The sequence below is a fragment of the Somniosus microcephalus genome, chromosome 21 (assembly GCF_052327205.1).
Source record: "Somniosus microcephalus isolate GS21.2 chromosome 21, FLI_Smic_1.0, whole genome shotgun sequence".
Classification (NCBI taxonomy): Eukaryota; Metazoa; Chordata; class Chondrichthyes; order Squaliformes; family Somniosidae; genus Somniosus; species Somniosus microcephalus.
The window spans coordinates 5,263,306-5,276,101 of record NC_141007.1 but is presented as its reverse complement, the minus strand read 5'-3'; the positions used below and the strand labels follow the sequence as shown (position 1 = coordinate 5,276,101).

Sequence of the window (12,796 nt, the reverse complement as noted above, 5' to 3'; positions counted from 1 at the left end):
CTTTCATCAGAACTGAAAAAAAGCAGGAAATGGAACAGATTTTTAAGCAAGTGTAGGGGATTGGGAAATGGGGGAGGGGATGAAAGAACAAAAGGGAAGGCCTGTGATAGGATAGAAGGCGGAAGAGGTTAAGAGACATTAAGAGATATTCAAGGCGAGAGGAGATGGTAATGGGGCAGGTTAAGAAACAAAGGATGGCTCGAGATGAAGTGTGAATTGCGCTGGCAGAATGAAAGACAGCTGCCCTGTGGGAGAGAAGAACAGACGCAAACAAAACGTGAGGATAAAAAATATATATGTGATAGGGGCCGAGGTTATGATCTGTGTTGAGTCCAGAAGGCTGTAAAGTGCCTAATCGAAAGATGAGGTGCTGTTCCTCGAGCTTACGCTGAGCTTCCGTGAAACAATGCAAGAGGCCGCGGACGGTGAGGTCCAAGTGGGAATGGGGCGGTGAATTAAAGTGACAGGCCACCGGGAGCTCGGGGTCCCCCTTACGGACTGAAAGGAGGTGTTCCGCAACGCGGTCACCCAATCTGCGTTTAGTCTCCCCAATGTAGAGGAGACCGCATCATGAGCAGCGAATACAGTATACTAAATTGCAAGAAGTACAAGTAAATCGCTGTTTCATCTGGAAGTGGTGTTTGGGGCCCTGGACAGTGGGAAGGGAGGAGGTATAAGGGCATGTGTTGCATCTCCTGCACTTGCACGGGAAGGTGCCGGGCGAAGGGGAAGGGGTGTTGGGGGCGATAGAGGAGTGGACCAGGGTGTCGCGGAGGGAGCGGTCCCTTCGGAATGCTGAAAGGAGAGGTGAGGGGAAGATGTGTTTGGTGGTGGGATCATGCTGGAGGTGGCGGGAATGGCGGAGGATGATCCGTTGAATGTGGAGGCTGGTGGAGTGAAAGGTGAGGACAAGGGGAATTCTATTGTGGTTCCGGGAGGGAGAGGCAGGTGTGAGGGCGGAAGTGCGGGAGACAGAACAGACACGGTCAAGGGCCGTGTCAACCATGGTAGAGGGGAATCCTCGGTTGAGGAAAAAGGAAAACAAAAAAAGGAAAGAACTGGTATGGAAGGTGGCATCATCAGAGCAGATGCGGCGGAGATGGAGAAACTGGGAGAATGGAATAGAGTCCTTACAGGAAGCGGGGTGGGAGGAAGTGTAGTCCAGGTAGCTGTGGGAGTCAGTGGGCTTGTAGTGAATGTTTGTCAATAACCTATCCCCAGAGATGGAGACGGAAAAGTTGAGGAAGGGAAGGGAAGAGTCGGAGATGGACCATGTGAAGGTGAGGGAAGGGTGGAAATTGGAAGCAAAGTGAATGAAATTATCTAGTTCAGGGCGAGAGCAGGAAACGGCACCGATACAGACATCAATGTACCGGAAAAAGAGGTGAGGGAGGGGACCTGAGTAGGACTGAAACAAAGAATGTTTGACATATCCCACGAAAAGGCAGGAATAGCTAGGACCCATGCGGGTTCCCGTAGCAACACCTTTGATTTGGAGGAAGTGAGTGGAGTCAAAGGAGAAGTTGTTTAATGTGAGAACAAGTTCAGCCAGGTGGAGGAGGGTGGTGGTGGATGGGGACTGGTTGGGCCTCTGTTCAAGGAAGAAGCGGAGCGCCCTCAGGCCATCCTGGAGGGGGATGGAGGTGTAGAGGCATTGTACGTCTAGAGTGAAAGGGAGGCGGTTGGGGCCAGGAAACTGGAAACTGTTAAAGTGACGGAGGGCATTGGAAGAGTCGCGGATGTAGGTGGGAAGAGACTGGATAAGGGGAGAAAAAATAGAGTCGAGATAGGAAGAGATAAGTTCCGTGAGGCAAGAACAGGCTGAAACGATGGGTCTACCAGGGCAGTCCTGTTTGTGGACCTTCAGAAGGAGGTAGAAGCGGGCTGTGCGGGGTTGGGGAACTGGGAGGTTGGTGGCAGCAGGGGGAAGATCTCCAGAGAAGATGAGGTCAGTGACAGTCTTGGAAAAGGTGGCTTGACGTTCGGTAGTGGGGTCATGGTCCAGGCGGAGGTAGGAGGAGGTGTTGGAGAGTTGGCGTTCAGTTTCCACTAGGTAGAGGTCGGTTCGCCAAACAACAGCACCACCCTTGTCAGCAGGTTTAATGACAATGTTGGGGTTGGATCTGAGAGAATGGAGTGCTGCAAGTTCAGAAGGAGGTAGGTTGGAGTGAGTGAGGGGAGCAGAGAAATGGAGACGGCCGATGTCAAGCCAGCAGTTTGCAATGAAAAGATCTAGAGAGGTTAAGAGGCCAGAGGGAGGGGTCCAGGTAGAATGAGAATTCAGAAAGCGGGAGAAAGGGTCAGCCGTGCGGGGGGAAGACCCCTGGCCAAAAAAGTGGGCACGGAGACAAAGGCAGCAGAAAAAGAGCTCAGCATCGTGCCGAGCTCAAAATTCATTGAGGTGGGGGCGTAAGGGGATGAAGCTCAGGCACTGAATGATACTCCGGGGCAGTGCTGAGGGTTGGAGCGGTTTTCAGGTCAGGGTTGCGCTAAAAGCTGGTTCACCGCCGGAGGCTGGAGAACTGCCAGAGGTTGGGGTAGCTCTAAAGCTTGGACAATGCAGTCTCAATTAACCACATCAGCTCACGTTATTTCCAAGTATGCTAGCAGTATACAGGGCAAAATATTGGCGGTACAGGTCTGTCACTGTATAACACTGGGGTACAGTACTGGTGGGTACAGGTCTGTCACTGTATAACACTGGGGTACAGTACTGGTGGGTACAGGTCTGTCACTGTATAACACTGGGGTACCGTACTGGTGGGTACAGGTCTGTCACTGTAACACTGGGGTACAGTACTGGTTGGTACAGGCCTGTCACTGTATAACACTGGGGTACAGTACTGGTGAGTACAGGTCTGTCACTGTATAACACTGGGGTACAGTACTGGTGGGTACGGGTCTGTCACTGTATAACACTGGGGTACAGTACTGGTGGGTACAGGTCTGTCACTGTATAACACTGGGGTACAGTACTGGTGGGTACAGGTCTGTCACTGTATAACACTGGGGTACAGTACTGGTGAGTACAGGTCTGTCGCTGTATAACACTGGGGTACAGTACTGGTGGGTACAGGTCTGTCACTGTATAACACTGGGGTACCGTACTGGTGGGTACAGGTCTGTCACTGTATAACACTGGGGTACAGTACTGGTGGGTACAGGTCTGTCACTGTATAACACTGGGGTACAGTACTGGTGGGTACAGGTCTGTCACTGTATAACACTGGGATACAGTACTGGTGGGTACAGGTCTGTCACTGTATAACACTGGGGTACCGTACTGGTGGGTACAGGTCTGTCACTGTATAACACTGGGGTACAGTACTGGTGGGTACAGGTCTGTCACTGTATAACACTGGGGTACCGTACTGGTGGGTACAGGTCTGTCACTGTATAACACTGGGGTACAGTACTGGTGGGTACAGGTCTGTCACTGTATAACACTAGGGTACAGTACTGGTGGGTACAGGTCTGTCACTGTATAACATTGGGGTACAGTACTGGTGGATACAAGTCTGTCACTGTCTAACACTGGGGTACAGTACTGGTGGGTACAGGTCTGTCACTGTATAACACTAGGGTACAGTACTGGTGGGTACAGGTCTGTCACTGTATAACACTAGGGTACAGTACTGGTGGGTACAAGTCTGTCACTGTATAACACTGGGGCACAGTACTGGTGGGTACAGGCCTGTCACTGTATAACACTGGGATACAGTACTGGTGGGTACAGGTCTGTCTCTATATAACACTGGGGTACAGTACTGGTGGGTACAGGTCAGTCACTGTATAACACTAGGGTACAGTACTGGTGGGTACAAGTCTGTCACTGTATAACACTGGGGCACAGTACTGGTGGGTACAGGCCTGTCACTGTATAACACTGCGGCACAGTACTGGTGGGTACAAGTCTGTCACTGTATAACACTGGGGCACAGTACTGGTGGGTACAGGCCTGTCACTGTATAACACTGGGGTACAGTACTGGTGGGTACAGGTCTGTCACTGTATAACACATATCGCACTATGTTGTGTGTTGGTTTAAGGTGTTTGCGCTGCGATGTACAGGCACTGATACACTGAATAAGCTTAGTGATGACACTTGTGTGCAGTTCTGACCAACATACTGGTTGTCTGAAGTCCAGATGTCTCAGAACAGTCTTCATCTCTTCCAATCGCTGTTTCATGTACAAACTATCCGATTTGGTGTACCTGTAGCGGTTTTTGCCCTCAGGGAAATCAGTACCTAAAGTAAATGAAGACACAGAATTCAATCACTCAATCTACCTGTTGCTCTGTCAGGTATTGCACCAGCACTGCACACTGTGCCATCTGCATATTTGATTTTCTAATTGAGAAAACAAGAGGAAGGGGCAGTGCCCACTGTGCAGGACATGAACGAGGCTGAAAAACTGTATCATAGAATCTTACAGCATGGAAGGAGGCCATTCGGCCCATCGTGCCTGTGCCGGTCTATGAAAGAGCTCGCCAATTATTCCCACTCCCTTGCGCTTTCCCCATAGCCCTGCAGTTTTTTCTTTCTCAAGTATTTATCCAATTCGCTTTAGAAAGTTAGTACTGAATCTGCTTCCACCACCCTTTCAGGCAGTGAATTCCAGATCATAACACCTCGCTGCGTAAAAGTTTCTCCTCATCTCCCCTCTGGTTCTTTTGCCAATTATCTTAAATCTGTGACCTCTGGTTACCGACCCTCCTGCCAGTGGAACTACTTTATGAGTTAAGTCATTAAGTCCCTGATTCGCCATCTGATTTCTACAACTTCCAACGGTTAACTTATATCACCTACATTTCAACCCTTTCCCATTGTTAAGGATTTTCAAACTAAGTTTCTGGCACTGATTTCAAATCCTAGGGGGGTGATTTTGGGTTCTGGAGTGCCCGTTTTTTAGGCGCTTTGCGGCCTCCAAATGGTGGAAAATGGCATCTGTGATGCGGCGCACACTTCCGACGGGGATGTGCTCCGGACGCCATCATTGGTAAAAGAGTTTGTGCGCATGCACCTATTGACCGCCGGCAGCATGCAGAGCAGGCAGATCATGACGTCAATCAGTGTGCAACGCTGATTTGACGCCAGCGCTGCCATTTTCAAACTCCACGTTCCAGCCTACGCTCGGTCTTAACCTCGCACCGCTGAACACGCGTTAAACAAAATGAAGGACCCCCCACCAGCGCTACTTAAAGGGATCATGAACTATTTACAGGTTAGTTGCTGGATTATTCCTTCTGGCTGCTGGTGCTATTGTGCGTGTTTTAGGAGCTTTCCTAGACTTGGCTAAAGTTTGAATCGTCGACAGGGAGTGGTCTGGCTGGTGCTGAAGTACTTTCCTGTTCATTTAAAAGCTTGAGCTGAAACAAGTTGCTTCCAGACAGGGGTGGCCTGGTCGGGCTTCCTCTGGGAATTGAGCATGATTGGGAGAATGAAGAGAGGTCACGCAGAGCAGGACAAGCTGCTGGAAGAGAGAGAAGGAGGAGGGTGAGAAGGGCTCTCAGCAGGAGGCCATATCCGCCGAGGGTCTTTAGGGAGCAATTCTCTTACCTCAACTTCAGTGAGGACCAAGGCTTGAGACGTCTTCGTTTCACAAAAAGAGGTCGTGACTAAAATCTGCCAACTGCTGCAGGCACAACAGCAACCTCAAAGCAGGGCAAGGACAGCATTGCCTGTGGCTGTGAAGGTGACAGTGGCTCTTAACTTTTGTGTGTCTGGCTCCTTCCAGGATGCTGCTGGAGATATAAGCAACATCTTGCAGTTTGCAGAACATTGCAGCATAAGGGAGTTCACTGCGGCTCTCTATACACAGAGGAACAGCTCCATCTTATTCTCTCTAGAGATAAGCAGGTGGAGCAAGCATGAGGGTTTGCTCGTATTGCAGGCTTCCCTGTGGTGCAGGGAACCACTGACTGCACACACATTGGTGGCGATTCTCCCTACCTCGGCGGGTCATGGCGGGCGACGTCGGTGGCGGGTCCCAGCCCCGCTCCTGTCTCCATCTCGGCCTCTGACATGACTTTCCCCTGATTGGGCTTGTTAAGCCTGCCCAGCGCGTTTCCCAGCCAATTGAAGGAAGCGGGTCTGATGACATCATTCGATGACACGTCATCAGCCGGTTTCTTTAAAGGGACCTTGCGCAAATTTATTTAGACATTTGTGCTGTCAGTGTTCTACAGCATTGAGGTGCTGCCAACACTGACAATCACTGCACAGAGATGCAGGGCTGCACCAAGGCTCTCCCATGACGCCCTCCATATTCTCATGGAGGGAGACACAGCACACAGGGAGGTTGTCTTCCAATGGATGGGAGAGACCTCCCCAGGAGACCAACACAGCCTGGTTGCACATTGCACTGGAGGGCACAAGCAGGGATGTCATCAGGAGGACCAGGCTGCAGTGGCACAAACCTTTCAATGACCTCAGTAGATCACGAAATGATACTGCCAAGCCACACTCAACCTCGTCCTGCTGTGCCACTCATCACATCCCCATCACTCGGCCTTCCCTACCCTACTCCTGCACATCCTTACTCACACCAATTTACCTTGCACCTCCACTCATCCCTCTCTATCTACATGATCACTTCCCCATCTCACTAGCCAGTGCTCAGACTCGCCCTCATCCTAGTGCAAACATACCAACTAACAACACACAAGGGTAGGCACTTGTGTGTTTTAGCCAATGTTCATGTGAAGTTTCTGTTAGTGTGCTGTCAAACACTGAAATCTTAATTTTCAACACTCTGCGTTCTTGGACAGATTTGTGTGCACCTTTGGAAGTGGCTTAATGAGTTTCAGTGAATGGTGAGACATACCCCTCGCAATGGTGATAATTGTGAAAGGAATGGCTTGGGCATTGTAAGGATGCTTTATGGTGTTGGTGTGGGGTGGTGCCAACCTGGTGTATCATGTGGCAGCCAGGGTGTACAGCGTCAAGTGAAGTAAACCCGGGCAGCAATGTAGTCGGGTGCTGATGCCCTGTGTAGCATCAGGTGATTGCAGAGAAGGTTGGTGTTGTTGTTGATGCTGCTGGTATGCCTGGTGATGCTGATATTCGAGCTGATCGTGGTGGGATTCTGAGGACCAAGGTGAGAGTAGAAAGTGCACCGATGCTGATGGAATAGATGACAGGTGAAGTAGAGATGACAGAAACGATCTGTCAATGGTGGGAGAGGTAATGAGGTCAGACTGGATGGAGACTTGTGTAAAGACTTGCAGCATTCTGCATCTGTAGTGGAAATGCAGTTTAGAGAAGCTAGTGGTTAAGGGAACATCAGCTGTGAGCTTTGACTTGACATGTGAAGCTGTCAACTCATCAGCTGATTCAATGGCGAGTGACCTCCCACCTCAGCTTCACAGACGAGGTCTAGGCACAGTGGTTAACCGGTGGGCGACCTGTCCAAGCTGGGAAAAAAGCATTGTTAAGTGGCTGTAAACAAGCCACTAGTGATTTTAATTGCCTGCCCCGCCACTGCCTGTCGGGTCTGCTCAGCGCTGGTGGACCTGACATCGGGAAATGCAGGTGTGCGCGTTTTGACAGCAGGTTCCTGACCCGTTGTCAATCATTTTAAATTTAACAGCTGACCCGCCACCCATCCCGTTCGCTGAGCGCCAGCAACATTCCAGCCATTGCCTTGCATGCGCCTCATCTGAACTCGGTCATTTTCATGAACCAAAAAAGATTTTACTCCATCAATGTGCAACTGGTGTGTGACCACAGGCAGCGCATCATGCAGGTGAATGCCCTTTATCTTGGCAGCTGCCACGATTCCTTTATTCTGCGGCAGTCCTCTGCGCCATCTGTATTTGACCCACCACGGCAAGTCAAAGGCTGGCTAAAGCACAACATGGGTTATCCATTCATGACATGGCTCATGACTCCGGTCCGGAACCCATGCACACATGCATAGTAAGCCTACAATGAGAACCATGCTGCCACAAGGAACATTATAGAGCACACCATCGGTGACCTCAAGCAATGCTTCCGCTGCCTGGACTACTCTGGAGGAGCCCTACAGTACTCAGCTGGGCGGGTATCAAGATTTGTGGTAGTATGCTGCATGCTGCACAACCTGACCATTAAGAGGGAACAGCCCTTGCCACCACCTATCAGGCGAGAAGCTGAGGAGCAGGAGCACGAGGAGGAGTTGTCGGAAGAGGAAGTGGAGGAGGAGGAAATGAAGTAGGAGGAAATGCAACAGAACGTGGAGGCCCAGGAAAAGGAAGGGAGGCTACAACGTAGACAGCCCCTTTCTGACCGGGCTCTACATGATCAAATAATTCATGAGCGATACCAGTAACCTCAACCACACCTCCTCATTCACCAACAGTCCCACACTCTTCACCTTTCCTCCCTCACTGACCAGCACATCGTCCTCTTTCCGACAACACAAAAATAAAAACCACCAGAAAATGCACATTCCAATCCAAACTTATAAATTCAATCATTACATAATGCATACAAAAATAAACTAATCAACCAAGTGCATTCCCTTAGTGCCTGTCTTCCATGTGTCTTTGTCTTTCCCAGTGCTCCAACGAGGTGCTTTACCCAGTGGCTGCAGTATGGGTGGTGGAAGGCTGCTGATCTCCAATTCAGGAGACTGCAGATGGCCTTGGAGGGCGACTTCGAACAGCTCTGGGCCTAGAAGGCCTGACTTCAGACTGCACCATTTCGGCCTGGGTTGCAGCAATCTGGGCTGGCTGGCTGACGGGCAACAGCAAGGGCACTGGCAGAGTGATGGGGTGGAAGCAGGAATGCTGTCATCCTGAGGCAGCAAAGCAGATTTGTGCTTCATGGAGCCGATGCCTCTCTCCCCGGGGCTGCACCTCAGCAATCCGAGTAATCTGTTGGAGAACAGGTTGCTGAACTGCTGTGATGCCCTGGAAGCCCTTTTGAACAGTGGTATCCAGAGCCATGATGGCAGCAGTCTGAGCTTCCACTGCACCACTCAGACCTTTGATGGAAGCTGTTTGTGCTGCAATGGAAGCTGTGACATCGGCCATCGGATGCTGCATCATGGTAGGTTCCACAGGTGTTCTGATGAGGTGGCCACCCGGAAAGGATGGGATCCAAGGACTGCACAAAGCCCTGTGCCAAATTGGTGCTGGACTCCTCCATGCTCCTTGGCATTGTGCGCAGGCTTTCTGGCAGGCTTTCCAGTGCACCAAGCATTTGCTTATGTACACCTATCAGCCTTCTTCTGTAGCCTGGCCCATTGAAGTCCTCATCTGACTCCTCTGCGGCAGAACTAGTGTACGACCTTGCCCTCCAGTGAGCTGGCACCTGCGCTATCCTTTCCCCCGCCCTGGCTCCTGTGCACTTGTGCCCGGTGTCTCAACACGTGCAGATCACTCCTCTATCCTAGCCCCTAAAATACGCACAGTGTCAGTGTCTGAGCTGGTAGCTGCGAGTGTAAGATTGAGTGACGATGTCTCTTCATCGTCACTGTTTTGGATCCTGGAACTCCCTCCCTAACAGCACTGTGGGAGTACCTTCACCACACGGACTGCAGCAGTTCAAGAAGGCGGCTCACCACCACCTTCTCAAAGGCAACTAGGGATGGGCAATAAATGCCAGCCTAGCTAGAGACACCCACATCCCAGGAATGAAAAAAACATCAATTCCATCACCTCAAAGTCTCTGCTTTTCCAAAGAAATCAAACCAAGCCTCCTGAACTTTTTCCTCATCAGTTAAATACAGGTTAAATTCCTGTAACCTGGAATTTAAGTTTTCCCAATCACAGCAATGTCCTTTTCAGGAAGGCTGTGGAAGTACCTGTCTCCTGTTTGATTGTCCAAGGTTTCCCGATGTGAACAATGGGTGGTGGGAATCCGCGTTCCGTCTGTGTTAGCGTTGACTCCACGCCACTTAACTCGTCACCAATCGTCGCCGGCAGGCTCCAAAACTCACTCCCTATGTGGTAACCCTGAAATAATCAGAAGGCAGCACGGTGACTTCTTTCTTTTCATTTGGGTCACAGCACACAAAATAAACCAGGCTTCAGCAACAGTCCGCAGTGCAGCCATGGAGCTGGAGCCCCTCACAGGAGGGGGGAAACCCCCAGAGCCCCTCACAGGAGGGGGGAAACCCCCAGAGCCCCTCACCCGAGGGAGAAACCCCCCAGAGCCCCTCACCCGAGGGAGAAACCCCCAGAGCCCCTCACAGGAGGGGGGAAACCCCCAGAGCCCCTCACCCGAGGGGAAAACCCCCAGAGCCCCTCACAGGAGGGGGAAACCCCCCAGAGCACCTCACCCGAGGGAGAAACCCCCAGAGCCCCTCACAGGAGGGGGGAAACCCCCAGAGCCCCTCACCCGAGGGGAAAACCCCCAGAGCCCCTCACCCGAGGGGGAAACCCCCCAGAGCCCCTCACCCGAGGGGAAAACCCCCAGAGCCCCTCACCCGAGGGGAAAACCCCCAGAGCCCCTCACCCGAGGGGGAAACCCCCCAGAGCCCCTCACCCGAGGGGGAAACCCCCCAGAGCCCCTCACCCGAGGGAGAAACCCCCAGAGCCCCTCACCCGAGGGAGAAACCCCCAGAGCCCCTCACCCGAGGGAGAAACCCCCAGAGCCCCTCACCCGAGGGGAAAACCCCCAGAGCCCCTCACCCGAGGGGAAAACCCCCAGAGCCCCTCACCCGAGGGGGAAACCCCCCAGAGCCCCTCACCTGAGGGGAAAACCCCCAGAGCCCCTCACCCAAGGGACAAACCCCCAGAGCCCCTCACCCGAGGGAGAAACCCCCAGAGCCCCTCACCTGAGGGGAAAACCCCCAGAGCCCCTCACCTGAGGGGAAAACCCCCAGAGCCCCTCACCCAAGGGAGAAACCCCCAGAGCCCCTCACCCGAGGGGGAAACCCCCAGAGCCCCTCACCCGAGGGGGAAACCCCCAGAGCCCCTCACCCGAGGGGGAAACCCCCAGAGCCCCTCACCCGAGGGGGAAACCCCCAGAGCCCCTCACCCGAAGGGAGAAACCCCCAGAGCCCCCCACCCGAGGGGAAAACCCCCAGAGCCCCTCACCCGAGGGAGAAACCCCCAGAGCCCCTCACCCGAAGGGGAAACCCCCCAGAGCCCCTCACCCGAAGGGAGAAACCCCCAGAGCCCCCCACCCGAGGGGAAAACCCCCAGAGCCCCTCACCCGAGGGAGAAACCCCCAGAGCCCCTCACCCGAAGGGGAAACCCCCCAGAGCCCCTCACCCGAAGGGAGAAACCCCCAGAGCCCCCCACCCGAGGGGAAAACCCCCAGAGCCCCTCACCCGAGGGGGAAACCCCCAGAGCCCCTCACCCGAGGGAGAAACCCCCCAGAGCCCCTCACCCGAGGGAGAAACCCCCAGAGCCCCTCACCCGAGGGAACAAACCCCCCAGAGCCCCTCACCCGAGGGAGAAACCCCCAGAGCCCCTCACCCGAGGGAACAAACCCCCCAGAGCCCCTCACCCGAGGGGAAACCCCCCAGAGCCCCTCACCCGAGGGGAAAACCCCCAGAGCCCCTCACCCGAGGGGGAAAACCCCCAGAGCACCTCACCCGAGGGAACAAACCCCCAGAGCCCCTCACCTGAGGGAACAAAGCCCCAGAGCCCCTCACCCGAGGGAGAAACCCCCAGAGCCCCTCACCCAAGGGGAAACCCCCCAGAGCCCCTCACCCGAGGGGGAAACCCCCCAGAGCCCCTCACCCGAGGGAACAAACCCCCAGAGCCCCTCACCCGAGGGGGAAACCCCCAGAGCCCCTCACCCGAGGGAACAAACCCCCAGAGCCCCTCACCCGAGGGAACAAACCCCCAGAGCCCCTCACCCGAGGGAACAAACCCCCAGAGCCCCTCACCCGAGGGAGAAACCCCCAGAGCCCCTCACCCGAGGGAACAAACCCCCAGAGCCCCTCACCCGAGGGAACAAACTCCCCAGAGCCCCTCACCCGAGGGAACAAACCCCCCAGAGCCCCTCACCCGAGGGAACAAACCCCCCAGAGCCCCTCACCCGAGGGGGAAACCCCCAGAGCCCCTCACCTGAGGGGGAAACCCCCCAGAGCCCCTCACCCGAGGGAGAATCCCCCAGAGCCCCTCACCCGAGGGAGAATCCCCCAGAGCCCCTCACCCGAGGGAGAATCCCCCAGAGCCCCTCACCCGAGGAGGAAACCTCCAGAGCTCCCCACCCGAGGGGGAAACCCCCCAGAATCTGTCACAGAATACTTGGTGCTCTAATGCACCTTGTATACCATGATTGAAAGGCAGGGAAACCTTTACTGACCTTCCCAGAACCCACAGCTGCCATGGTCTGATCGATGAGGTTAGACTGCTGTCTCATCTGTCCAAGATCCTCACATTGATTCATCACTAGTTCTTCAACTGGCTTGTCAAGGAGATCTATACAGAGAATAGCCGAGTGCTAGGATTATTCAGGAGGTTTTTTTTAAGCGAGGAGAAAGAGTAAAAATAATGACAGCAATATTACAGGAACCACGGGCACTTTTTAAATGTGTTCTCTGGATGTGGGTGACACTGGCATGGCCACATTTAAGAACATTGGAATTGCTACATGTAAAAAGACCAGGTCCGTCTAGTTTGCCTTCTACCATGCTGGTAGCCGCATGATACAATGATAATGGAGTTGTTGACTAATCACAGCAATCAATCTCCATCAATGAGGCTACAACAGACCCAGACATGAGGCAAGGAAAACCCCAGTGATCGAGAGCTTTGGGAACCAGAGGTCCAAAGTCACCTGTTCCTCCCGAGCATCCGACACTCACCACACATCATGTCTCAAATTACTCACATACTCTATCCCAAAATG

General features: G+C 53.4%; 2 protein-coding genes across 4 annotated transcripts in view; one reads left to right on the top strand and one right to left on the bottom strand.

Annotated features, from left to right (window-relative positions):
- Positions 1–12,796, top strand: part of mrps7 (mitochondrial ribosomal protein S7) — a 1,172,241-nt gene that overhangs the window by 1,037,800 nt on the left and 121,645 nt on the right. The gene's annotated exons all lie outside the window — the stretch shown is intronic.
- The window catches only part of mycbpap (mycbp associated protein), a 195,012-nt gene that overhangs the window by 108,441 nt on the left and 73,775 nt on the right, over positions 1–12,796 (bottom strand). For all 3 annotated transcript variants that reach the window (XM_085963210.1, XM_085963211.1, XM_085963212.1), the window contains exons 6-8: positions 12,251–12,366; positions 9,792–9,942; positions 4,131–4,249 (exon numbers count right to left, since the gene is read on the bottom strand). In XM_085963210.1, the coding sequence (XP_085819336.1) occupies positions 4,131–4,249; positions 9,792–9,942; positions 12,251–12,366 (386 nt within the window). The remainder of the gene's footprint in view (positions 1–4,130; positions 4,250–9,791; positions 9,943–12,250; positions 12,367–12,796) is intronic.